The sequence below is a fragment of the Salvelinus fontinalis genome, chromosome 27 (assembly GCF_029448725.1).
Source record: "Salvelinus fontinalis isolate EN_2023a chromosome 27, ASM2944872v1, whole genome shotgun sequence".
Lineage (NCBI taxonomy): Eukaryota > Metazoa > Chordata > Actinopteri > Salmoniformes > Salmonidae > Salvelinus > Salvelinus fontinalis.
Genome location: NC_074691.1, coordinates 32,064,951 through 32,092,789, shown reverse-complemented (window position 1 = coordinate 32,092,789; position 27,839 = coordinate 32,064,951). Strand labels below are relative to the sequence as shown.

At 43.9% G+C, this 27,839-nt stretch overlaps 1 protein-coding gene across 4 annotated transcripts; it reads left to right on the top strand.

The window, feature by feature from the left end:
* Positions 1-319: 319 nt before the first annotated feature.
* Positions 320-27,586, top strand: LOC129825466 (RNA-binding protein 25-like). 4 transcript variants are annotated; one of them, XM_055885586.1, is made up of 17 exons: positions 320-466; positions 3,602-3,677; positions 6,076-6,278; positions 8,541-8,598; positions 13,507-13,676; positions 14,155-14,340; positions 16,331-16,417; positions 19,601-19,878; positions 19,954-20,071; positions 21,610-21,699; positions 22,035-22,108; positions 22,358-22,508; positions 22,711-23,266; positions 25,566-25,882; positions 26,277-26,375; positions 26,474-26,521; positions 26,686-27,586. In XM_055885586.1, exons 2-17 carry the CDS (start codon positions 3,602-3,604, stop codon positions 26,776-26,778), a joined length of 2,604 nt encoding a protein of 867 aa, XP_055741561.1. In that variant the 5' UTR covers positions 320-466; the 3' UTR covers positions 26,779-27,586. The 4 variants fall into 4 exon arrangements, with proteins under 4 accessions (XP_055741561.1, XP_055741559.1, XP_055741558.1 ...); XM_055885584.1 differs by having other exon boundaries at positions 14,152-14,340; XM_055885583.1 differs by having other exon boundaries at positions 8,541-8,613.
* Positions 27,587-27,839: the final 253 nt, after the last annotated feature.

Sequence of the window (27,839 nt, the reverse complement as noted above, 5' to 3'; positions counted from 1 at the left end):
ATGGATTCATCCGGTGAAATATCTGTGAACTGGACGTTGAAAACATGGCTTCCGAATCGAAATATTCCTTTGCTAAAAATGTACATCTCTGTTGTTGTTTCCACTAGATAGCACAGCCACAAAGTTGGAAACAAACATTTGCTTTTTTGTCTTAATTTAAGGTTAGCAATGTGGTTAAGGTTAGGTCTAAAATCACATTTTAAGAAGATACATTGTTAAAAAAAAAAAAAAAAATCGTTGAACGCCAATCTCGGATAAACTCCCTCGAATAAGATACATTGTAAAAATAGGCGGGGTTTATGACTTTGTGGCTGTGGTAACTAGTGACGACCCTCTGCTGCGTGAGCTGACTTTTTGCGGATTTGATCTATCGCAGTTAGCTAGCCATACCTCGATGCATCCTACCGGAGGTAGCTACACAGAAGTGAAGAGTCGCCCGTAATAATCGATAAACCGACGTTTTGGGGTACGTAAAATCTGATTCAGTAGCTACTTTTTCACCATATTGTCTGAGTTTTATCAACCTTAGGTAACGTTAGCTAGCTACCTCAAACATTGCGAATGGTTTCCCGGTAACGTTAGTTAGCCAGCGTATCCGCTAACTACAACAGCCGCAGCTAACCTTGTCAGGCTTGTTCTGTTGTGGAGGGCAAAATCTCTAACATTACTTGCCTAACTAGCGAGAATAATTAAGGTTGGGTGGCTATAGCTGACCCTAACGACAATATAACCAATGCCAACGTGAAGGTGATTTGTCTTCCATATGTAATTAGCCAGATAGCTAGCACCAGGCCTGGCTTTTCAACCACACACGACACGGTTGGAATTTTAGATATGAATAGTTGTCAGCTGACACATTATACAGCCAATAGTGCTTAGCGATTAGTGATATTTGAGTTCGGTTCGATTATAAAACAATATTCACTGGTTTAAAAAAAATCATTAAACATTAAATGCATTACATAATGTTGGTTGAATGCTGTAGCAACACATAATAAAACAATTAAAGTCCCATGACGGTCCATTACTGGTTCACTTAACTATAATTTATTAATATTAACGTTAATTTAATAACATATTTCAGTTATGCATATTACATTCGTTTTATTTGTTGACTTTATTTAATTCCAAGCCATCTCATCTCTATAGAGCTTCTGTCTGACACAATCATTAGTAGTTATTCAGAGTCAATAAGGCATAGTTTGCATTTAGCAGTCAAAACTATCAGTCACTTAGATCATGTATTTTCAGGTAGTGATGCTTGACAAGCAACTTCTATCTCTCCTTCTCTGTGTCTGCCCCACACTAACCTAACATAGCAGGCGTAAAAGAAACAGACCGGACAAGTAGGTGCGCAATGGATTATGGTCATTGTAGTTGAATACCACGTTTTCGGCGATAACTGAGTATTGGCCTGTTATATCAGTAGTAGGGAGTTGTAGTTTATCTCAATATATTGTGTAACGGGTATCAAATCTGTAGGCTTAATCAAGGATCAATCTAGGCCTTCATGTGTATCAAATCTGTAGGCTTAATCAAGGATCAATCTAGGCCTTCATGTGTATCAAATCTGTTGCTTAATCAAGGATCAATAAAGCCAAAATGTTCAGGATTTGTCATTACGTGATCACAATAGGCTGGTATATTGTTGGTTCCGTTTAGCCTATAGGTTATGCGTAAGAATGCAACTGCACTGAATGAATAGCCAGATGAATAGCCAGATTCAATGCGTTTCCCCCCCTCCTGAAAGTAAAAAATGTGTTAATCTGTTAAGATGTTTTGTCTATGGATAGACCCATACTGCTTCTATTCTATCTTTTTGGTATTTTGTTATAGGCATAGGCGACCACTAATCTTCTCAATTCCGGAGCATTTAAAACAACCATATTTTCCGGGGATTAATGACACTTGCTTTATAGGTCTACCGTGGCGTGAACTCTTGTTGAGCAAGACATTCAATTGGTTAGTGACTGCAGAAAGCCTTGCAGAGTTAATCATTGTTATAGCCTAGATGGCTTTATATACACCTTCCTAATATTGAGTTGCACCCCTCATTTTGTCCTCAGAACAGCCTCATTTTGCCATGGCAAGGACTCCACAAGGTGTGGAAAGCGTTCCACAAGGATGCTGGCCCATGGTGACTCCAATGCTTCCCACAGTTGTGCCAATTTGGCTGGATGTCCTTTCGGTGGTGGACCATTCTTGATACACACAGGAAACTGTTGAGAGTGAAAAACCCAGCAGTGTTGCTGTTCTTGACACAAAGCGGTGTACCTACTACCATACCCCGTTCAAAGGCAATTAAATATTTAGTCTTGCCCATTCACCCTCTGAATGGCACACACACAATCCATGCCTCAAAGATGAAAGAGAGATTTTTAAGCCATCGCCTCCCCGTCATTTACACTGATTTGAAGTGGATCTAACAAGTGACATCAATAAGGGATCAGAACTTTCACCTGGATTCACCTGGTCAGTCTGTCATGGGCAGAGGTTCTTAATGTTTTGTATACTCAGTGTATAAGTAAACAAGGGGTAGCCTATGTGGTTTTTGCCCTTCTCTATAACAATTGTTAAATTCTCACATACCCCCTCAATTCAAGCCATGTTTTTAACCATAACACATCAAACCCTCCACAGAAATTGATAGCATATAGCCTAAGGAGTGCATGGTGACAGTGATTGCATCTGTGAAACGGGTGAACCTGAATAGGGCTCCAATAAAGCCCTCGTGTCCATGTTGATTTCAGAAAGAGTCCTTCCTATACAGTATCTACACAGTAATGGTGGCAGGCTGCAAACCGTCCAGCCTAATCTATATTTTTAAAGAGGTGATAAGCCTATTTTAGCTAAATTGACAAATTCAATTGATTAGATTACTCTTCCAATTTAATCATATTTATAAAAGCATCGTATACATGTAGGTGTTCATGGTGAGATATTTCATAATAAACTGACTCGTAGGTGTTCATGGTGAGATATTTCATAATAAACTGACTCGTAGGTGTTCGTAGTGAGATATTTCATGATAAACTGACTCGTAGGTGTTCATGGTGAGATATTTCATAATAAACTGACTCGTAGGTGTTCGTGGTGAGATATTTCATAATAAACTGACTCGTAGGTGTTCATGGTGAGATATTTCATAATAAACTGACTCATAGGTGTTCGTAGTGAGATATTTCATAATAAACTGACTCGTAGGTGTTCATGGTGAGATATTTCATAATAAACTGACTCGTAGGTGTTCGTGGTGAGATATTTCATAATAAACTGACGTGTGACGTATACATAAACACTATGTCTACATGACTTGTGCGTGACGTGAACGCGTTGACAGTTCAATGCCTTAGGGGGGAAAAAGTGTCTCCGTTGACAGTCCATGTTAATTCATGACAGTATCTTATGGCGCAGGAAGATGTTAGGTGACTTGGTGAGAGGTATCAGTAACTTCATTAGGCTTTTCTTTAGGCCTGAAATCACTCGCTATACCAGTCATCCTGTTTGGACTGGAGAGTTGTTTACTGTTGTCCACTGCTCTCTTATGACTGTTCTGTCTGTTTACTTTGGTCCAATGTTTTATGTGGGTGATTTCCACAAGATGTCGTTCCCTCATCTCAACCGACCCCTGTTGCCACCGGGAATCCCCCCTCCACAGTTCTCTGGTTTTCCTTCAGGTGAGTCGTCATAGACAGATGTCCTATCCTATGGACCTGTCTATGTAAATTATACAGCTAGTTAGTAAATTGTGAACATGCCTTTGATTTGTAAAGGATATATAATATTCTGCAAACCTTGTATTGATAGAGAAACAATATAATGGATGAGTTTCCCACTAGTAATTACCAGTTGGAGAGCTGTTCAAATGGATTTTCCCAGTCGTATCTGGTAAACATATATACTGATGATATCTCTATCATTCTCTATGTCCCAGTATGGTTTCTGAGTGCACGGCCAGGGCCAGCAAAGCTATCTCCATTTTAAAGTAGTACATTTTCTTCTTCTAATACTTCTGAGTTGGCAAACAAACTAAAAGGTTGCCTACTGCCATCTAGAGTGTGTTGTTTGAACAGGTATAAAGCCAAGATGGCAATTTACTGCCACCTACAGTTATGGAATGTTTGCTCACAAGTATACAGTGCCTTCAGAATGTTTTCACACCCCTTGTCTTTTTGCACTTTTTGTTGTTTTACAGCCTGAATTTAAAATTGATTAAATTGAGATTTGTCGCTGGTCAGCACACAATGGCCATAATGTCAAAGTGGAATTATGTATTGAGAAATGTTTACTAATTAATTAAATGAAAGCTGAAATGTCTTAAGGCAATAAGTATTCAACCCCTTCGTTATGGCAAGCCTTAACAAGTTCAGGAGTAAAAATGCTTAACAAGTCACATAATAAGTTGCATAGACTCTGTGTGCAATAATAGTGTTTAACATAATTTTTGAATGATTACCTCATCTCTGTACCCCACACATACAATTGTCTGTAAGGTCCCTCAGTTGAGCAGTGCATTTCAAACACAGATTCAACCACAAAGACCAGGGAGGTTTTCCAATGCCTCGCAAAGAAAGGCACCTAAAAAGAGCATATATTGAATATCCCTTTGAGCATGGTGAAGTTATTAATTACACTTTAGATGGTGTATCAATACACCCAGTCACTACAAAGATACAGGCGTCCTTCCTAACTCAGTTGCCGTAGCGGAAGGAAACCGCTCAAGGATTTCACCATGAGGCCAATGGTGACTTTAAAACGGAGGTTAATGGCTGGGATAGGATAACACTGAGGATGGATCAACAACATTGTAGTTACTCCACAATACTAACCTAATTGACAGAGTGAAAAGAAGGAAGACTGTACAGAGGAAAATATATTCCAAAACATGCATCCTGTTTGCCACAAGGCACATAAGTAATACTGCAAAAAATGTGGCAAGGCAGTTCACTTTTTGTCCTGAATACAAAGTATTATGTTTGGGGCAAATCCAATACATCACATTACCGAGTACCACTTTCCATTTTTTCAAGCATAGTCATGGCTGCATCATGTTATGGGTATGCTTGTAATTGTTACGGAATGGGGATTTTTCAGGATAAAAATAAACAGAATGGAGTTAAGTATAGGCAAAATCTTAGAGGAAACCTGGTTCAGTCTGATTTCCAACAGACACTGGGAGATGAATTCACCGTTCAGCAGGACAAGAACCTAAAACACAAGGCCAAATCTACACTGGAGTTACTTACCAAGAAAACAGTGAATGATCCTGAGTGGCCGAGTTACAGTTTTAACTTAAATCTGCTTGAAAATCTATGTTAAGACCTGAAAATGGTTGTCTAGCAATGATCAACATCCAATTTGACAGAGCTTGAAGAATTTTGAAAATAATGATTGGCAAATGTTGCACAATCCAGGTGTGGAAAGCTCTTAGAGACTTATCCAGAAAGACTCACAGCTGTAATCGCAGCCAAAAGGTGATTGTAACATGTATTGACTCAGGGGGATTGTATTTTAGCATTGCATTTTTCATGAATTGTTTACAAATGTTAGAATTTTTCTTCCACTTTGACATTAGAGTTTTGTGTGTAGATCATGGACAAAAAAAAACATGTCAAATCCATTTCAATCCAACTTTGTAACACAACAAAATGTGTAAAAGGTGAAGCTGTGAATACTTTCTGGAGGCACTGTAATTCATTGGCTGATGACCCGGATAGAATCATGTGATCCTTCCTTCACCCATAGGAAGTCCCACCCAGGTGACTACCTTAAAATGATGAAGCCCTTTGGTAATGTCCATGCCAAAACAGGTTTTATCCATCCTATAGTTCTCTATCTAACTCTATGGTGGTAAATTCCCACTTCCCACTTGATTACGAATGCACCAATACTGTGACACTTCCTGTATTTTGAAAGTTATATATCTTGGAAACTTGATTGCTGACATGCAAAACATTTCAGGAGTGTATCAACAGTGGACTAAAGAAACAAATACCTACAGATCGTTTTTGATTTGAATTTTCCTTTAATCCAAATATATTTTGTATACATTAATCCCGGTTATCACTTTTCTAGGTACCCCAATGATACCAGTCCACATGGGGATCATGACCCAGAACCCCACAGTCCTGGTACCCACCTCCATGCCCGTGGTCAGTAAGCCCGCGGCCCCCAGGAAGGAAGCTCCCCTGGACGAGAACAGCGGCCCCACCACCACAGTGTTTGTAGGAAACATCTCGGACAAGGCCTCGGACATGCTGATTCGAAAGTTGCTGGCGGTGAGGAAGTGGAACTTGCATGTAGTCATATTGGAAAGAGACAGCAACCTTTTATTTAGGCTATAGACAGTGACCATGTCCCAATAACCAAATTAGCGCACTACATACTAAAACTGCATACTATGTACTCCTCGTCGCATGCTATTTATGACAATGTTTATTAAGAAGTATGCCACGGCCTTGGCATACTACCACAGCTAGAAAAATGAGCCAGCTATTTCACCAGATGTATAAATGTGAAGCATCCGGTTGGTGTTTCCACTCACTACCAAATATGGTGGTGAGGAAGCCCAGTGGGAAAAGATGGACCAAGATGGATTTTGTTCAACGTTCTGCACATTTTCTCATCGATTAAAACATTTGATTTCCATACAGTTTTCTGTTTCCAAAAATAGAATCTGTAACAAGTTTTTAAAAAGTGCATTTAGAAGCCTCAAATTGTCAGGGCATGGACTCTACGAGGTGTCAAGCGTTCCACAGGGATGCTGGCCCACGTTCACTCCAATGCTTCCCACAGTTGTGTCAAGTTGGCTGGATGTCCTTTCGGTGGTGGACCATTCTTGATACACACAGGAAACTGTTGAGCATGAAAAACCCAGCCGCATTGCAGTTCTTGACACAAATCAGTGCGCCTGGCACCTACTACCATACACCGTTCAAAGGCACTTCAATCTTTTGTCTTGCCCATTCACCCTCTGAATGGCACACATACATAATCCATGTGTCAAGACTTACAAATCTTTCTTTAACTTGTCTCCTTCCCTTCATCTACGCTGACTGAAGTGGATTTAACAAGTGCTGTCAATAAGGGATCATAGCTTTCACCTGGATTCACCTGGTCAGCCTCTCATGGAACAAACAGGGGTCCTTAATAATGTTTTGTACAGTCAGTTTTTAAACCGCAAAGGATAGTCTAACTGGCTAGCTAGGTTAAATATGAAGTTGTCATTCAACAACCGCAAGATTTTCAGGTATCCAGTTAACTTCAAGTCCTGCTAAAGCTAATGTTAGCTATTTAGCTAAAGTAAAGGCACTGCAGGCTGAAAATAACAATCTGTTTTCAAAGATGTACGATTAAATAGTTGTGATCCTATTACGGACAGAACTGCGGGAAACTCTTTTTGCATCTTCTTTGCCATCTTCAATTAGTTTATTACTTTATATATATATATTTACTTTCAAAGAAATATCAAATCTCAGCCGTCCTTTTATTCAGTTTGAATGCATTGTGAGTGAGAAATTCCCCAAAAGTTTACAGTTCATTCATACTATATGAAAAGCCGAAATTAGTATGACATCTGCGCATTTAAAGCATACAACATTTTCGAAATGACACATACTATAAAACCTTATTTCATTTATTTATTTTTTAATACTCTACAGCCTACTATTTATGACTCTGTTATGGGTATTCGGATACGGTCAATGTCTTTAGTCACACATCATATAAGTACATTACAGCTCTCAAATAGACAATTCAAATCAGGATAGTTGTTTTGAGAGGGTTTGGGTATGTGTATGAAGGTTCAGTTAGCCTTTGGGTTCAACTGATTTGTAAAAGATGTTTATCTTTTGGCCAAATATTTTATTTCAATTTTTTTCTGGTTTTTACCTGATCAGTGGTGGAAAAACTACTCAATTGTCAAACTTGAGTAAAAGTAAAGATCTCTTAATAGAAAATAAATAAAGTAAAAGTCACCCAGTAAAATCCTACTTGAGTAAAAGTCTAAGTATTTAGTTTTATTTATACTTAAGTATTAAAAGTAAATGGAATTTCTCAAATGTACTTAAGTATCAAAAGTATATATCAGTTTCTAATTTCTTATTTTAAGCAAACCAGACGGCACAATTTTCTTGTATTTTTTGTTGACAGATAGCCAGGGGCACACTCCAACACTCAGACATAATTTACAAACCAAGCCTTTGTGTTTAATGAGTCTGCCAGATCAGAGGCAGTAGGGATGACCAGGGATGTTCTCTTGATAAGTGTGTGAATTGGACCATTTTCCTGTCAAAATGGAACGAGTACTTTCGGGTGTCATGGAAAATGTATGGAGTATAAAGTACATTACTTTACTACATTCCTAAAGAAAACAAAAGTAGGGGAAAATATTCATAGTACAGATACTTAAGATACTTAAGTAGTTTTTTGGGGTATGTTTACTTAAGTACTTTACACCACTGCACATGATCCTCTATGATAGAAATGTAAACCATCTTCTTTAGTGGGTCCATGTCATAAAGAAATGTTTCCCTCTTCAGAAATGTGGCCTGGTCCTAAGCTGGAAGCGAGTCCAAGGAGCCTCTGGAAAACTTCAAGGTAAAAACAGAACAGGTACAACATTTGTGAAATATTCTACCACCATGTAAGTCCAATGTCACCCTCATCCCCCCCGGCATGCTTTCTCAATCTGGAGCAACAACTATTTAGTAAAACTATTTAGCATGGTCCAGTTCATTAGACACTAATTATAAGGAAACAGACTGAAACAGGGTGTGACTGTGGACTTGCTCGATTAAAAAAAAAATATATATACAGTATATCACAAAAGTGAGTACACCCCTCACATTTTTGTAAATATTTGGGTATATCTTTTCATGTGACAACACTGAAGAAATGACACTTTGCTACAATGTAAAGTAGTGAGTGTACAGCTTGTATAACAGTGTACATTTGCTGTCCCCTCAAAATAACTCAACACACAGCCATTAATGTCTAAACCGCTGGCAACAAAAGTGAGTACACCCCTAAGTGAAAATATCCAAATTGGTCCCAAAGTGTCAATATTTTGTATGGCCACCATCATTTTCCAGCACTGCCTTAACCCTCTTGGGCATGGAGTTCACCAGAGCTTCACAGGTTGACACTTGAGTCCTCTTCCACTCCTCCATGACGACATCACGGAGCTGGTGGATGTTAGAGACCTTGCACTCCTCCACCTTCCATTTGAGGATGCCCCACAGATGCTCAATATGGTTTAGGTCTGGAGACATGCTTGGCCAGTCCATCACCTTTACCCTCATCTTCTTTAGCAAGGCAGTGGTGGTCTTGGAGGTGTGTTTGGGGTCGTTATCATGTTGGAATACTGCCCTGCGGCCCAGTCTCCGAAGGGAGGGGATCATGCTCTGCTTCAGTATGTCACAGTACATGTTGGCATTCATGGTTCCCTCAATGAACTGTAGCTCCCCAGTGCCGGCAGCACTCATGCAGCCCCAGACCATGACATTCCCACCACCATGCTTGACTGTAGGCAAGACACACTTGTCTTTGTACTCCTCACCTGGTTGCCGCCAGACACGCTTGACACTATCTGAACCAAATACTTTTATCTTGGTCTCATCAGACCACAGGACATGGTTCCAGTAATCCATGTCCTTAGTCTGCTTGTCTTCAGCAAACTGTTTGCGGGCTTTCTTGTGCATCATCTTTAGAAGAGGCTTCCTTCTGGGACCACAGCCATGCAGACCAATTTGATGCAGTGTACGGCGTATGGTCTGAGCACTGACAGGCTGACCCCCCACCCCTTCAACCTCTGCAGCAATGCTGGCAGCACTCATACGTCTATTTCCCAAAGACAACCTCTGGATATGACGCCAAGCACGTGCACTCAACTTCTTTAGTCGACCATGGCGAGGCCTGTTCTGAGTGGAACCTGTCCAGTTAAACCTCTGTATGGTCTTGGCCACCGTGCTGCAGCTCAGTTTCAGGGTCTTGGCAATCTTCTTATAGCCCAGGCCATCTTTATGTAGATCAACAAATATTTTTTTCAGATCCTCAGAGATTTCTTTGCCATGAGGTGCCATGTTGAACTTCCAGTGACCAGTCAGTATGAGGGAGTGTGAGAGCGATGACACCAAATTTAACACACCTGCTCCCCATTCACACCTGAGACCTTGTAACACTAAAGAGTCACATGACACCGGGGAGGGAAAATGGCTAATTGGGCCCAATTTGGACATTTTCACTTAGGGGTGTACTCACTTTTGTTGCCAGCGGTTTAGACATTAATGGCTGTGTGTTGAGTTATTTTGAGGGGACAGCAAATGTACACTGTTATACAAGCTGTACACTCACTACTTTACATTGTAGCAAAGTGTCATTTCTTCAGTGTGGTCACATGAAAAGATATACTCAAATATTTACAAAAATGTGAGGGGTGTACTCACTTTTGTGATATACTGTATATACTAATTTGAATGTTTTATTTTAATGAACACGACTCTGACAAAGTTATTCCTTAATTTACCCCGCTCCTCGTCTCACGCGCACACACACATTCATCAAGCGTATTTTTGCTACGGTGTTTATCGGTATGACACGATCACAAAGATAACCATCAAACAACCAAACAGCAGCAGGTAGGTGGCCAACCATTAGAAACATTCACAGGCCCTAATAGCTTGTGCCCCACGCAACTGGCTGCCCTGCACGGACAGGCAACTTTCAGAGCCGCAGACAGCGACCCAGCATGCCCAGTAGTTAGTACACATCTCAGATCAGTAGTGCTAACACAACAGACATGTAATCCTAGTAGATGGTGCTACTCTAAATAAACACTTGCACTTGTAAACAGCCCGTCCGTCTATCTCCTCACTGTTGGCCGTCAGTTTTAAAAGGAGATGATGGCAAGGGATGAGAGTCATCCTTGATCGGTCCGGTTTCGACTGTCTTTATCCGTTTCAGTGCAGGAAATGACCTCTTAACGAATGCTATTGTGGCTGATATAATGAGGACCAGCTGCAGTAACTTTGTTGCCTCGGGGACCTTCTGTGTCAGGTCATGCTGGAACAAAAAGTAGCTGTCCAGTTGATTTGTCTCCTATAATTAGTGACCTGTACAATCTGACAAGATCAGCCTGAAGTCTAACGAAGTCAAAGTACTTTCAGTATTTTGATGAGCATTTTATTTCGCGTAGTCCACTAAGCAAAGGAAATGAAGATCACCAAAGTGGTCTAACCTGGCTCTCATCTGAACATTGATATTGTCCAGTATGTTGTAATAGATTCGCCCTCTACTCTGATCGGGTGTTTACTACGAGTTTCTGCCAGGCCCACTTCATGGCATTTATGCTCAAATCGCTCATAGAAACTATCAACATCTTGTCACTGCTGTTCCAGTTCTTTCTTTGTGTCGTTTCTATGGGTACCGCAGACACACATATCCATCACTTTGTTCTGCAGAACCCGGAACAGCGAGTCAGTTTTATTGAAAATGCCATCATAGGTCATGAGCAAAAAGCAAACATGATGGCAGTCTTTAAATGGGTTGCTACCTGTTAAATGTTGTTCAGCAAAGGCCTGTAATAGTTCCACATAGTTGTCCCCTGGGCCTGTTTGATGAGCTGGCACTCTTGTCGTTGTCCTCTGGGCCTGTTTGATGAGCTGACTCTTGTCGTTGTCCCCTGGGCCTGTTTGATGAGCTGACACTCTTGTCGTTGTCCCCTGGGCCTGTTTGATGAGCTGACACTCTTGTCGTTGTCCTCTGGGCCTGTTTGATGAGCTGACACTCTTGTCGTTGTGCTCTGGGCCTGTTTGATGAGCTGACACTCTTGTTCTTGTCCTCTGGGCCTGTTTTATGAGCTGACACTCTTGTTGTTGTCACGAAATGCCAACTCCTGTTTACCTAGGTAGCATGCTGTAGCATTAATTAGCTAGATCTTTCAAAATCTGGGTCTCTTTAACTTTGCATTGTGCATATTCACGTTCAATCAATGTCAGATCTATCCGTGAGCTGCCTAATGTCTTAAGAGCTATCTGGCTTTGGATGTGAGACGTAGATTTCTCATGCTTTCTGTTGATACCACCCCCTGTCGCCTAGCAGCTCAGCCACAGAGCCAGTCTTTCTGTCGATACCACCCCCTGTCACCTAGCAGCTCAGCCACAGAGCCAGTCTTTCTGTCGATACCACCCCCTGTCGCCTAGCAGCTCAGCCACAGAGCCAGTCTTTCTGTCGATACCACCCCCTGTCACCTAGCGGCTCAGCCACAGAGCCAGTCTTTCTGTTGATACCACCCCCTGTCTCCTAGCAGCTCAGCCACAGAGCCAGTCTTTCTGTCGATACCACCCCCTGTCGCCTAGCAGCTCAGCCACAGAGCCAGTCTTTCTGTCGATACCACCCCCTGTCACCTAGCAGCTCAGCCACAGAGCCAGTCTTTCTGTCGATACCACCCCGTCTGCTAGCAGCTCAGCCACAGAGCCAGTCTTTCTGTCGATACCACCCCCTGTCTGCTAGCAGCTCAGCCACAGAGCCAGTCTTTCTGTCGATACCACCCCCTGTCACCTAGCAGCTCAGCCACAGAGCCAGTCTTTCTGTCGATACCACCCCGTCGCCTAGCAGTGCAGCCACAGAGCCAGTCTTTCTGTTGATAACGCTCCCTGTCGCCTAGCAGCTCAGCCACAGAGCCAGTCTTTCTGTCGATACCACCCCCTGTCGCCTAGCAGCTCAGCCACAGAGCCAGTCTTTCTGTCGATACCACCCCGTCTGCTAGCAGCTCAGCCACAGAGCCAGTCTTTCTGTCGATACCACCCCCTGTCGCCTAGCGGCTCAGCCACAGAGCCAGTCTTTCTGTCGATACCACCCCCTGTCGCCTAGCAGCTCAGCCACAGAGCCAGTCTTTCTGTTGAAAACACTCGTGCTATTTTCTGTCCCTTCCTTTTGATGTAGGTCCCTCAGCTCAGGTGTTCGTCTTCCATCCCTTGTCACCACGTTTCGCTAGAAAATCCAACTTTGATAACTGTTTCAGTTGCAATACGTTAGCTGTCCTGATCAGCTTATTTTAGCTAGCAGTAAAACAAACGTAACCGCCAAAAGGCGGCAGTTGACATGTGACGTCCACATGGCAGGAGCGAGCCCTGCCTATCCCATTACTTTTTTTACACCAATGCACATTTATTATTTGAGTGCAATGATAAATGTGCACTGCCTTTCAGTGTGTATGGTAGAAACATGCATGCACAAGTCCTGTCAATGCCTTGCATTGAGTTTCAAGGATGGGGGAAAGGCACACAGCAAGGCTGCCAATTTGGGAAGTAAGTACTAGTTCAGAAATCAATTTTATCATGCAGAAAAGATTATTGACAATTTATATTTGTTTTTCATTAGTTATTTTTTCATTTTTACAGGGTAGGCCCTGCCTACTACACTGCCGACACTGATTCCTGGTGGTGAATCTGCGCTGGTGTGTGATAAACACTGTGCCATCCCTTCTGTCTCCTCTATTCTCTCCAGCTTTTGGATTCTGTGAGTACAAGGAACCAGAGTCGACGCTGCGGGCCCTGCGACTGCTCCACGAGCTGCAGATCGGGGAGAAGAAGCTGCTGGTGAAGGTGGACGCCAAGACCAAGGCCCAGCTGGACGAGTGGAAGGGCAAGAAGAAGAGTAGCACCAACGGCAACGGGGTGGGGACACGCTGGAATCAGAATCATCTTTACACGCCAAGTACATTTACATAGAACTGGAATTAGATTTGGTGGAATGGTGCTGCCACAGGAAACAGAATTGACAGATCAAATATATCGACCATCAAAATAGAATGGATAGAACGGGCTTCCCCATTCATTCTATTTCTATGTTTTCAACAACGAATTAACACATGGAGAGGGGAACGTTGCTTGCAATCTGAATGACAGTGTAATGTAGTGGAGGCTAAGATGGACCAAGCACTAGGAAGCAGGGCTGCCTAAACGAATGGGCATCTATGTGCCGAGAGGCCTGGAACAAAACAGCCCCTTATAATTCAATTTCAACTAGTTAGGCTGAGTTGCCTTATAATACTTATTATAATACTAACCTGCCTGCCACCTCTCCCTCTTTCTCTCTTTGCATTCTCTTTCTTTCTCCATTCTCCTCCACCTTTCTCTGTGTTTGTGATAGAAGGCGGAAGCAGAGGATGGAAAAGAAGAGGAAGAGGAGGAGGTGATCGACAAGGACACCCAGATGCGGGACCAGATCGTCAAGGGCACCATCGACGGTCTGATGCGAGAGTATGCCAGCGATCTCAAAGCTCCCTTGAATGATGATGAATCTCAGCAACGCAGGAAAAGGAAAGAGAAAAAAGAGGAGGTACGTGGCGATCCTTTCTCTGTTATCACTCTGGGGGGGGTCCTTTATCTGTTATCACTCTGGGGGGGATCCTTTATCTGTTATCACTCTGGGGGGGGTCCTTTATCTGTTATCACTCTGGGGGGGATCCTTTATCTGTTATCACTCTGGGGGGGGTCCTTTATCTGTTATCACTCTGGGGGGGATCCTTTATCTGTTATCACTCTGGGGGGGATCCTTTCTATGTTATCACTCTGGGGGGGATCCTTTCTCTGTTATCACTCTGGGGGGGATCCTTTCTCTGTTATCACTCTGGGGGGATCCTTTTCTGTTATCACTCTGGGGGAGATCCTTTATCTGTTATCACTCTGGGGGGATCCTTTCTCTGTTATTGCTCTGGGGGAGATCCTTTCTCTGTTATCGCTCTGGGGGAGATCCTTTCTCTGTTATCACTCTGGGGGGGATCCTTTCTCTGTTATCACTCTGGGGGAGATCCTTTCTCTGTTATCACTCTGGGGGAGATCCTTTCTCTGTTATCACTCTGGGGGAGATCCTTTCTCTGTTATCACTCTGGGGGAGATCCTTTCTCTGTTATCACTCTGGGGGAGATCCTTTCTCTGTTATCACTCTGGGGGAGATCCTTTCTCTGTTATCACTCTGGGGGAGATCCTTTCTCTGTTATCACTCTGGGGGAGATCCTTTCTCTGTTATCACTCTGGGGGAGATCCTTTCTCTGTTATCACTCTGGGGGAGATCCTTTCTCTGTTATCACTCTGGGGGAGATCCTTTCTCTGTTTTCACTCTGGGGGAGATCCTTTCTCTGTTATCACTCTGGGGGGGGATCCTTTCTCTGTAATCACTCTGGGGGGGGGTCCTTTCTCTGTAATCACTCTGGGGGGGGATCCTTTCTCTGTAATCACTCTGGGGGGGGATCCTTTCTCTGTTATCACTCTGGGGGGGGATCCTTTCTCTGCTATCACTCTGGGGGGGGATCCTTTCTCTGTTATCACTCTGGGGGGGGATCCTTTCTCTGCTATCACTCTGGGGGGGGGATCCTTTCTCTGTAACCTGATGCATTGGTTGGGGTTGTGATATTGTATTTGGGCACATTATACATTTACTGATACACAAAGCTCTGGACAGGGTTTAAGTCTAGTCCTGGACTTAAAAGCTATTTCAATGTAGATTATCATGCATGCTTTTTAGACCAAGAATACGCTTAATCTGTGTCTGGGAAACTGGCCCACAGCTCCAGGTGTTTCTTCAGGTTGTGTGATCTGTGTAAATGGCAACACTACCTTAACAGGCTGTGGGCCTGTTGGCGCACCCACACTGCTCGCGCGCGCCAACAAGCATCTGCGTTGCCAGGCGCTAAAATAGAAGTCAGTTCTATTTGTGATGCAGTTCGCGCTGCAAGTCCTGCCTCTCCCATCTCCTCATTGGTTATACCCACATGGGTGTCATTGGCGGTAATGCACCTAATTTATGAAAGTTGCCAATCGCAATATAAAGTCAGGAGAAGAAAAGGCCTAGAAGGAGGAGAGATGACTAGAAACGATTCGGTTTACCATTTTATCTGTGGATTAAAACTGTCAACCGAATGTTTCTAGTCATCTCTCCTCCTTCTAGGTCTTTTCTTCTCGACTTTATATTGTGATTGGCAGTAGAGGACCTTGTGCATTTTAGGTAAAATAACAACTTAATGTTTATATCCCAGGACAAATTAGTTAGCAACAGCAAGCTAGCTAAATAGGACAAATTAGCCAGCAAGTGCAAGCTAGCTAGCTAAATTGCCATAAATGTTTAATGCTTTTCGACCTGTCCCCAAATTAATGTAATTGGTTGTTTTGATATTTTAACCTGCGTGTCGTGACCACGTTTGGTGTGGGGGGAGAAAATACATTTATGCACGATGGAGCACGCGCGCAGCCTGTTTGGGTTCCGTGTAAGAAATGGTTGACAGCATGACCCTGAACAATGTCCCATCTGCCTGCATCCCATTGTCCCTTAGGAGGATATCAACGCAATTGACGGGTTGGAGGATGACAAGAGAGACCTGATTTCCAGAGAGATCAGTAAATTCCGTGACACCCACAAGGTACAGTACCGTATTCATCTCTCTCACTCACATTGCAGGTTTCGGAAAAGAAGCTGCACATGCTAGTAGTACACTCCTTTTAGTTTTCACACTTACTGCTAGTGGACACTTGCACAAAGACCCTTTCATGATTGTTCTCTAAATATAGGATGGGAGAATAGTAACATTTTTATACCAAAATATTGCGTACATTGCTCTAAAATCTGATTTAATGTCAGAAATGTAGAAATCTCTGGATTTTTACCATGTCATTTCAATGTTATCTACAGTCTGTTCCAACACCAATAGTTGTCCGATTTCTAGTATTGTCACCGTTTTCAAACCTAATTTGACTCGTGTGATGGCGGGACACTTATTTGTGTATATTAGGGTATTTAGGTGTGACAGTATAGATGGTTAGATCCATAAGTCATTCATCACACACAAACAAAATGCATGGCGACAATGTAAAGTTACCTTAAAGCTAATCTATTCATTAAACCCAACCATTATGATAGACATCATATGGTGACTAAAGCAAGATGAATCTCAGAGCTTTGGAAAAAGTTGTCGAGGATAGGATGTAAGTATGAGCTTTCCTTTATTTTGTACATATACTGGACGCCCCCCTCTCGAAGACTCGCATAGGGGCAACTGCACAGGCACTCTGGCACACGTTGGTGACTGGAACCTTAGGAGAACTTCTAAACAATACACAGCCAACCGTTTCCATTAGATACATGTCAACATGACATTGGTCTTGGTCCTATTTACCGTATGGGGACAGAACCATGCTGATTTCGATTTCCAACATTTGATCATGTTATCCCCAAGCCGTAGAGGCCAGTGAACCTGTGTGAGTCCTCTGTAAATTGTTTATTCTACATAATGTGTGTGAAAGTCACAGACTCAATAACCACTGTTATAGCAGGGAGGGGGGGCGCCCCTCCACAGCACTCTGTGTTCTGAAGACCAGTTGGGTAAGTCCCAATCCACCCTGTCGATGAGTGTGTGTGTGTGTGTGTGTTAGGGCTTTTCTCTCTTTCTTATTTTTTTCTGTCTGTTACTTTAGCTCTTTCTCCCTTGTTTAACTTGTCTGTCTCCTTTTCCACCTGATTCCAACTGCCATTCACCCTCTTCATTTACATTGTTTTCAAAGTTCATTATTTACAGCAGTAGACTTGCAGTAAATGAGCTCCTAATACGCAATGAGATGTTGTCTCAAGTGTGAATGGTAAGGCCTATGGTTAATATATAAGAGGGGAGAGTAATGTACCTATGGCCTACATGCAGTTAATTAGTGACTCTATGCCCAAGCTGTCACCAGTAGAACACAGAGCAAGGTAAGTTGAAGTAGGAAGACAGACTAACCAATTAGATCCAGGAACAAGATTGATTGAGACTCATCTCCCTTCCAGCCATGCCCATAGTACCTGTGCTCTCTCTTCTCCCCCCACATCTCTCTTCTCCATCCCCTCCCCCACCTCTCTCTTCTCCCTCCGTCACCCCCACCTCTCTCTTCTCCCTCCGTCCACCCCCACCTCTCTCTTCTCCCTCCGTCCACCCCCACCTCTCTCTTCTCCCTCCGTCCACCCCCACCTCTCTCTTCTCCCTCCGTCCACCCCCACCTCTCTCTTCTCCCTCCGTCCACCCCCACCTCTCTCTTCCCCCTCCGTCCACCCCCACCTCTCTCTTCCCCCTCCGTCCACCCCCACCTCTCTCTTCTCCCTCCGTCCACCCCCACCTCTCTCTTCTCCCTCCGTCCACCCCCACCTCTCTCTTCTCCCTCCGTCCACCCCCACCTCTCTCTTCTCCCTCCGTCCACCCCCACCTCTCTCTTCTCCCTCCGTCCACCCCCACCTCTCTCTTCTCCCTCCGTCCACCCCCACCTCTCTCTTCTCCCTCCGTCCCTCCCCCCGTCCCCGACCCCAAATCTCTCTCTTCTGCCTATTGTTTTGGTCTTAAGCTGCACTAGACCCATGGCTCTGTAGTTCTGGTCAGGACAACCATCTGTTGTTCATTATGGACCAATGGACTGCTTTTATGTCGAGCAGACAGCTATCGGAATCCTGTGGTCTCAACCCGACACATACATGACAAACACAATGCATTCAGAATGTGTGGCTTATAATTGTAGCTGTAAATCAGTTCAGAGTACATGGGGAGCCATGGGTGTAGCTGCTAGGAGGGAAAGATGTCTCTGAGTGTGTCTGGGAAAGTGAGTCACGGGAGAACTACCGAACACTGAAGCAGGGGTAAGAGTCTCTACACTTTAATTTACCTGTACAAAAAATGTGATAAAACTACAGTATGTAAAAAGACGTACCAGGATTTTTCACAGCTTTGTTTTTAGCGATGTACCCCATTTGAAGTTAATGGTTGTTTTTTGATGATTTGCTTGAGAAAGAAGTGAGAGAATCTCATGATGTTTCGTTTGTGGATCGTTTGACCTGTTTTCCTCCCAGGCCTAACTGGTATAGGCTTGTAGGGGCAGCGAAGAGCTGAAATCCGTAGTTCCACACCTGTAAGTCACCAACAACTAGTTTAACAAAAGGATTGACGCTTTTTCTTTCTGTTTCTCCTGTAATAAGGACACTTGACTTTGCGGAGAAAAAGCATTGTCTATCAAGCACGGCCTTTTTCTAGTTGTGAATGCCTGTGATGTTACACATGGCCAACAAGATGTCTTCTTTGACCTCAAAGTGGTTTCCAGTGTCTCTAGTTAGCTTGTAAGTCACGCTGCTTAACAATTATTGTACTATATTGATACTATCAGAGGTCTGCATCTGGCCCCAAGACAGATTTTTGATTTGGCCCACAAGGTAGTCTGGGGGAAAATAAATAAAATAATTAACAAGGACAAAGAAGTGCTGGGTCTTGCGACAAGGGACAGCTTGTTGTTGTTTTCCCATAGAAATGCTGTGCCCTGCCATAGAGCGCCGGTTTTCCCATAAACTCTTAGCCCTGCCATACAGTACCTGTTGTGCCAAAACGTCACTATCTATCAACTACTTCATCCTTAGATAATAGGAATCCACATTGTTACAGTAATCCCCTCTGCCCCCAGAGCCTGGAAGCCACTTCTAGATCCACTTCTGTGCATTTATAGAAACGTGTGAGCCAGCCTCACTGTGCTCCTGTTCTGTTGGCATGGCTGTAGTCCCGGAGCCTCCAACTTATCAACCTCCTCTGTTCTTTTTGCAGAAACTGGAGGAGGAGAAGGACAAGAAGGAGAAGGAGCGTGCAGAGTTTGAGCGTGAGCGACGGGAGAGGGACAAGGAGAGGGAGCGTGAGAGGGAGCGACGGGACCGCGAGCGGGAGAAGGAGCGGGAGAAGGAGCGTGAGAAGGAGAGGGAGAGGGAGCGCGAGAGAGAACGGGAAAGAAGTGACAGAGACAGAGATCGTGACCGCAACCGGACGAAAGAGAGAGAACGGGAGAGGGAGAGGAGCCACGACAGGAGCAAAGACCGCAGCCACTCCAGGTGAGTGTTTTAATAAAGTCGTAAATCACCTTGTAAAGGAATGATTGGTATGTAACTAGGTTGGTGATGTTGCAGAGACAGAGAGGTGAGTCGCGACAAGGACAAGAAGCGTGACCAAGAGGATGAAGAGGAGGTCTATGAGAGGAGAAGGCTGGAGAGAAAGCTCAGAGACAAGGAGGCAGCCTACCAAGAAGTAGGTACACACACACACCTAGTAGTGCTTCAGGGATGCAAACTAGTGACCTACGTGATTTGTGTAGATCCGATGAGAATTTGGGGCGGGGGATGGAGAGTGGAAAGGCCGTTTGCACGTCCCCTGAACGATAACGAAGAGGTAGGTGAGAGGCCTGACCACGGGGACAGGGGTGAGAAGGTGATGAAGCGTACTTCATGAGCTGTATCCGGAAAAACAACTGGCATTTAGAAAGTTAGAGGTGAGGGAGGAAGTATCTTGCTAGATGGATCGAATTCTCCGCTTGCTAGCCAGGTAAATGTTGAGCAACATTAGCCAACTTAACTAATTAAATAATTGAGTTTATGGTGTGAAAATTACAGTAGCTTGCTAATAAAGTCAGACCGCTAACGTTAGCTAGCTAACGTTACAACATCAGATGAGCTAACATTAGTAACCTAACCAATTCGCTATAGTATTAACTGTTATACAACTCATTGCCGTTATAACATGTTAGTTGCTTACTGGATCCTGGCAATCTGTGTGAAATGTTAACTAGCTAACGAACTAACTACTATCTGTGAACTAATGTTTTCCCTCTACAGTATGTGGTTATTTTTCAGAATGAGAGAATTAGGTGAAAATGAGGCATTGCTTGTTAAACATGTGGATTCAGGGATGAAGTGTAGCTGGGCCTGGTTTAAACTGGAGGCCACTATAGAGGTGAAAGGAACACCACACACTCCCTCTCACTTTTTCAGTCAGTGGTTAAAAAGGGGTATGCCAGGTGAACTCTCTGCCTGAAAGAGATCAATTATGCCAACAAAGGGTCTCATGCTCTGCTGGCACGTTGTAGAACAGATGTCCACAGGCAGAACATGTACAATGTAATAATGTGTAGCCCAAAGATATTGCATTTGTTGTGTTGAACTTGACAGTGACACGTGTGAGTAAGGGGGAGTAATTTAATGTTTTACTCAGTGAACGTTATTTTTGCACACAGCCTTGTGCACTTGATCGATGTCTACTGTAGGGGCCACTATAATAGAGCAAAATAGAATGCCTGTTTGTTTCATTCTATTTCTACTTTAAGATGTTTTTTCCCCAAGTGCAATATTTAGATGTGTGTGTGTGTGGTCATAAGCGTTCTATTATAAAGGCTGTCATGGTAACAAGCGTTCTATTATAAAGGCTGTCATGGTTACTGTAGTGTATTGTTTTTTCTCAAGACTTGAGTGTCATTTGCAGGAAAGTCTAGACAACAAATAACATTGGATTGCTTTCTTTACATTTTTTAGCTGTGAGTTAGGTTCAAATTAACCACTTTTTTATTTTACACACAGAGACTAATCATTTGGATCATATTCTTTGTTGTTTAATTAGTTAAAACCTGCATTTCCACCTAGCAGGGATTTATTGTATGTTTCAGTGCAACTGAAAAAGTGTCACCTGTTTGGGCCCTTAGCAGTTTGCATCCCTGGTGCTTTACAGTTGAGTGTGAGCATGATAGTGTGTGTTGGCTGTGAAATGTTGCTAAATGTCTCGTGTCTGTCTTGAAGCGCTTGAAGAACTGGGAGATCCGTGAGAGGAAGAAGGCTCGAGACTACTCCAAGGAGTCTGAGCGGGAGGAGGAGCGTAGGAGAGAGATGGTAGGAACAAACCCTGTTCTCACACAGCTCTCCTGGGTCGTGTTCTGTTGGGAGAAAACATTTTTGAAACGGGGGGAGGGGGGAGTACAACCTGAACTTGTCTAATAGGAACGCCAGTGTTCATTGTCCGTAGCGAAACGTTTTGTTACGCTGCGCCCTACTGCACAGTACCCAGGTTTACCACTGAGCCTGGCCTGATGGGTCCTACCATTGACATATTCATATGTACGTGTGGGTTTGAAAGTTAAAGCCTTTAATGTTTGGGCTACGGCGTTAAATCAAATAGACCAAAGTATATTGACTAATGGCGTCATCGGTTGTCTTGTCTTCTACAGACTAAAGAAGGCAAACGTCTGAAGGAGTTCCTGGAGGACTATGATGACGACAGGGATGACCCTAAGTTCTACAGGTGACCATAATGAAGTTGAACGTGACACAGTGGATGCTGGTCCCCTAGGTTTACATACTATAGAAAACAAATTTGAAAAGGAGATCTAGTGGAGTTGATGGTGGATAAAGGCCTGAAACGTCGACATTATTACACATTTTTCTATAGAACATTTAGGAAGAGAAATAAACAGCCCTACTTCCAACATTTTGAAGACATGAGTGCCAGGGACACAGTTATATAAGGTGTTGTTCCGTGTTCCGCCCCTAGGGGCAGCGCGCTGCAGAAGCGTCTGCGAGACCGGGAGAAGGAGACTGAGATGGACGAGCGCGACAGGAAGAGAGAGAAGGAGGAGCTGGAGGAGATCAGACAGAGGCTTTTGGCCGAGGGACACCCTGACCCCGAGGCCGAAATACGCAGGGTGAGGGAGAGAGAGTGTGTGTCTGACTGTGTGTATGCCTCAAGGTCATTTACTCCTAAGATCTCATTGTCTATATGTCTGTGTTGTAAACGGGCCTCTATTCATCTGGCAGTCATAAACATTAGGTGTGTGTCTGTGTGTATCCACATTCCTGACTGTGTATGCCCCTTGTCTCACTGCTTCTCTTCTCGGATTGGTCCAGATGGAGGAGGAGGCAGAGCGTCTGCGCCAGCCCCCGGTGAAGCTGGAGCCGGATCCCGAGGAGGAGCGGGTACACAAGGCCCCACGGGAGGACCGGGACCGCCGAGGAGACCGGGAGAGAGAGCGAGGAGACCGGGACAGAGAAAGGGAGAGAGAGCGAGGAGACCGGGACAGAGAAAGGGAGAGAGAGCGAGGAGACCGGGAGAGAGAGCGAGGAGACCGGGACAGAGAAAGGGAGCGAGAGCGAGGAGAGAGAGACAGAGGGGACCACCATCCCCACCTCCACTCAGATGATGACGTGGAAGAGGGGGAGGAGTTTGAAGACGACGACCAATCAGGGTCCAAGCCCTGCCTGAAGCCCACACTGCGGCCAATCACGGCGGCCCCCTCTGTGTCGTCGGCCAGCGGGGGCGCCACCCCCAACACGCCCGGGGACGAGTCACCATGCGGTATCATCATCCCTCACGAGAACTCTCCCCCTCACGAGGCCACGCCCCCTTACGAGGCCCTGTCCCAGGAAGAGTACCGCCCCAAGATCGGCCTCAGTCTCAAACTGGGTGAGTTTTGTGTTCTGTGAGACTGGAGGGAGAAGCTAGTTCCAGAATCATCTGGTTATATAACTATACACCTACTATATTGCTAACTAACTACCAGGATATGTATGATATCTGTTGTGTAGATCCAGTGAAGTGTCTTAATCCCTAATGAATAGGAAAGATGGGAACAAATCAGGAATAAGACTCTTTACCATTCATTTTAGATTGAGCCATCGAGCTAGTTTGTTTGACAAACTTTTCTCATTCAGAGAATCTCCCGATGCTTTAGCTTAATTTAACTAATCTACCAACCAATCATCTCCCACAAAACCTTCTCCCTAACCCTCCCTCGAACGCTAGCACGACCACGCCTCGTTGTCGTGAAATGATGACAGATACACGACATGGCCAAACGTACGTGGGCATCTGCTCATCGAACATCTCATTCCAAAATCATGGGCATTAATATGGAGTTGGTCCCCCATTTGTTCCTGTAACAGCCTCCACTCTTCTGGGAAGGCTTTCCACGAGCAGTTGGTACATTGCTGCGGGGACTTGCTTCCTTTCAGCCACAAAGGTATTAGTGAAGTCGGGCACTGATGTTGTGCGAATTAGTCCTGGCTCGCAGTCGGCGTTTCAAATCACCCCAAAGGTGTTAGATGGGGTTGAGGCCAGAGCTCTGTGCGGGGCAGTCAAGTTCACTCACAACAATCTCCACAAAGCATTTCACTTTGTGAACGGGGGCTTTGGCATGCTGAAACAGGAAAGGGCCTTCCGCAAACGGTTACCACTAAGTTTGAAGCACAGAATCGTCTAGAACCCTCAAAACTCAACTTTAGACCATGAAGTCAGTTCCACTGCATTTTCTTCATTGTTCCCATCTAATCAGGGACTGATTTAGACCTGGGACACAATGATCAGGTAGAACAGAAAAGCAGCAGGCTCTGGAACTCGTAGGGTAAGAGTTGAGTACCCTTGGTATAGAATGTCATTGTATACTGTAGCGTTAATATTTTCTTTCCCTGGAACTAAGAGGCCTGAACCATGAAAAACAGCCCCAGACCATTATTTCTGCTCCACTAAACTTTACAGTTGGCAATATGCACTGGGGCAGGTAGTGTTCTCCTGGCATCCACCAAACCCAGATTTATCTGTCGGACTGCCAGATGCTGAAACGCGATTCGTCACTCCAGAGAACGCGTTTCCACTGCTCCAGAGTCCAATGGCGGCAGGCTTTGCACCACTCAAGCCGGCGCTTGGCATTGCACATTTTAGGGTTGTGTGCGACTGCTCTGACATGGAAACCCATTGCATGAAGCTCCCGGCGAACAGGTCTTGTGCTGACGTTGCTTCCAGAGGTAGTTTGGAACTCTGTAGTGAGTGTTGCAACCGAGGACAGATGATTTTTACACGCTGTGCGTTTCAGCGGTCCTGTTCTGTGAGCTTGTGTGGAAATTAGTTACTTCTGGTTTGTTCAGCCGTTCCAATTGGGAAAGACTAGGATTTTAGGACAAATGCTGAAAATAAGGTCTGAGGTTAACACAGGCTTAGGAGATCTGATACGTTTTGTTCTATGAGATAATATCAGTCCGTTAACATTATCAACCCTGTGCTTTTTATTATTGTTACATAAAAGCTTCAAAATTCACAAAAAGTGACGTTAGCTAAGGAATATTATGTCATAGAACAAAACGTATCGCATCTCCTCAGCCTGTGTTAACCTCTGACCTTATTTTGGGCTTTTATCAACAATAACAAAAACTACAAAAACATCATTCCCCCAATGAACCATGGCAGAGTTTAGTGCCTACAAAAAGACACTTACCGGTACTATTGCTGTCTATATCAACTAAATGTAGCCGTCCTATTTCAGTCAAAAATGTGTTTTTTCTGTGTTTTACATTTCCACACTGAGATTAGAATAATACAGTGAAATTGTGAAAATGTTAATGCCATTTTAGTGTAAGAGCTGTGAGAAAAGACCGCCTGAAATTTCAGCCTGTTTTGGTGAGATGGAGTTTTGGCCTGTCTGGTGACATCACCAGGTGGTAAATTAGTTAATTAACCAATGGGAAAGAGTTCCAAACCTCTGCCAATAATGGATAGTTTAACTTTTTCTCCTCCCCACTGACAGTCCTAGCTAAATTCTTGCTTGAGAAATTGCTCTTTGCGAAGAAGCAATTATTATTATTTTTTTTAACCATTTTAATTAAATCGCAGTAAGGTACTTAATTGTTACCCAGAAATGATATTGAGATAAACACGGCTGCATTTGACCTTTTTAAGCCTTTTTCATGGAGTAAAATATCTTTCTCTACAGGAGCCCCTAACGTTACCAGCCCCAACCAGCCCAATGTGGCCATCAAACGCAAGAAGCTCACTGTGGACAGTGTCTTCAACAAATTCGACGAGGAGGAGGCGGACGAGGCTCCCCGCAAGCGCAAGCTGGTGCCGCTGGACTACGGTGACGATGATAAAAACCTCCAGAGCATGGTGGATGGTGCCTCGGGACTGGCGGCCATCAAGGGCGCCAACACTGAGGAGAAGCGCAAACACATCAAGAGCCTGATCGAGAAGATCCCCACGGGCAAGACGGAGTTGTTCTCTTACCCGCTGGACTGGTCCGCCGTGGACTCGGTAAAGATCAAAGGGATTGGGATGAGGGATATGATGTGGCGGTACCCTGGTTTCCAGGCTTGCTGCTCTATTGCCAACTGATTCCATAAGGTGTTGGCAAGAGGGCCGAAATAGACAGGAAACCAGGCTAGTGGTGGGGCGACCAGGCTAGAGTGGTGGGGCGACCAGGCTAGAGTGGTGGGGCAACCAGAGGAGATATGGCAGAGTGGTGGAGAGACCAGAGAGGAAAAATTACACTGGTTGGTTTAATAAATCCAAGGGAATTGGTGATATAGCCTTTTTTTCTACTTTGACAAATCATAAACATTTTGATAATCTGTTTCCCTACAATACTGATAGACGTCTCTGGTGCAGTGACTAAAGAACTGTATGTCTGACTGTCTATCCTTCCCAGACTCTGATGGATCGACGCATACGCCCCTGGATCAATAAAAAGATAATTGAGTACATTGGAGAAGAGGAGGCTACGCTAGTGGATTTTGTCTGCTCAAAGGTGTGTAAGCTTGATTGTGATGCAATCTACTGGGGGAAGTGGGTGTTCTTGGTATAGGAGTTAATTCTTATTCATTCATTTTGACCTCTTATCCCCAGGTGATGGCTCATGGTACACCACAGGGTATCTTGGATGATGTTGCCATGGTGAGTATCCCAAACAAAGATACTGCAAACATTCTCAAAATAGTCTCGGTTCAGCTTAAGCTTATTGTTAAAACTACATTTGATAATTTTTGATTCCCTAAAACAGAGCCTTTAAAACGTACTAATTCATTGATCCAACTGAAATGCTGTATCTTTACACCAAGGTTCTGGATGAAGAAGCAGAAGTCTTCATAGTCAAGATGTGGAGGTTGCTGATCTACGAAACAGAGGCCAAGAAGATTGGGCTGGTGAAATAAGAAACCCAAGAAAGCATAGAACGAACATCCAACTTTTTCTAATAGATTAATCCGACTTTAGTGTTGTTAGTCGCCAAAAAATCCTGCTTCTCCATTCGAGCAGCCTAAAATCAAAGAATGGGCTCATCCTAATACGCCAACAATGGCTTTCTACTACGGACAATATTGAGCTCCCGTTTTCTCATTATTCCAATAGACTGGTACATGTCTCTCTACTGCAGCTGCTGACTGTACAGCCTACATGTGTATGTGCTTGAATGACTTTGACTAAGTGCTTATTGAAGATGCATGCAAGCAACCACTTGGACAATGGCCTGACTAGTCTCTTGGCTTGAGTTGGCTGTCCCGAGGGTTGGGATGGACTGGCAGATAAGCAGTTAACGTTTGAAGAAGACAACATGGCTACCAAGCCGTGGGAAGGAGGTTCACTGAAAGGTATCTCACTGGTCTCAGTTTGTCTATAGTTTTGTGATATTAGTACTTAGAAACATCCACAACTTCTGTAACATCTCAAATGCTTAGTCATTGGCATCTGCTGAAACTTCTGTTTAAGTGGAGTAGGTTTGTTTTTGTATTACAAACAACTTTCTAAAAATGCTATTTGAGGATGATGGGCCAGATACTGAATGTTAGGTCTTCCTGACTTGTGATTGGCTGGTCTCATACTGTAACACCTGACAGAACACTGTATAGGAAAGGTTCATTTGGAAGACCAGCTGTAACGATTGTGATTTGCGAAAACATTGTCTCCATTTTTGTTTTTTTTGTACCAGTGGAAATTTGTTTTGAATAAAGATGATTTTCTATAGTTCTGTGTACTTGGTTTTGTCAATAGTCAAGATGTCATCAGGTCTTGATCTGGCCCAGTGCATAAACTAATAGTTAATGTTGGATTCTGGGTTAAACTTGGAACATTGCTATCCTAGAGACATGATGTATCTGAGTGATAGAGAATGTTTGTTATATCAGTAATACTATAGTATCTGAGGAGTGATAGAGACTGGTTATCTGTAGGAGACAGATGGCTTTGGAATGTGCTGGGTGGACAGGAGGCAGTCACA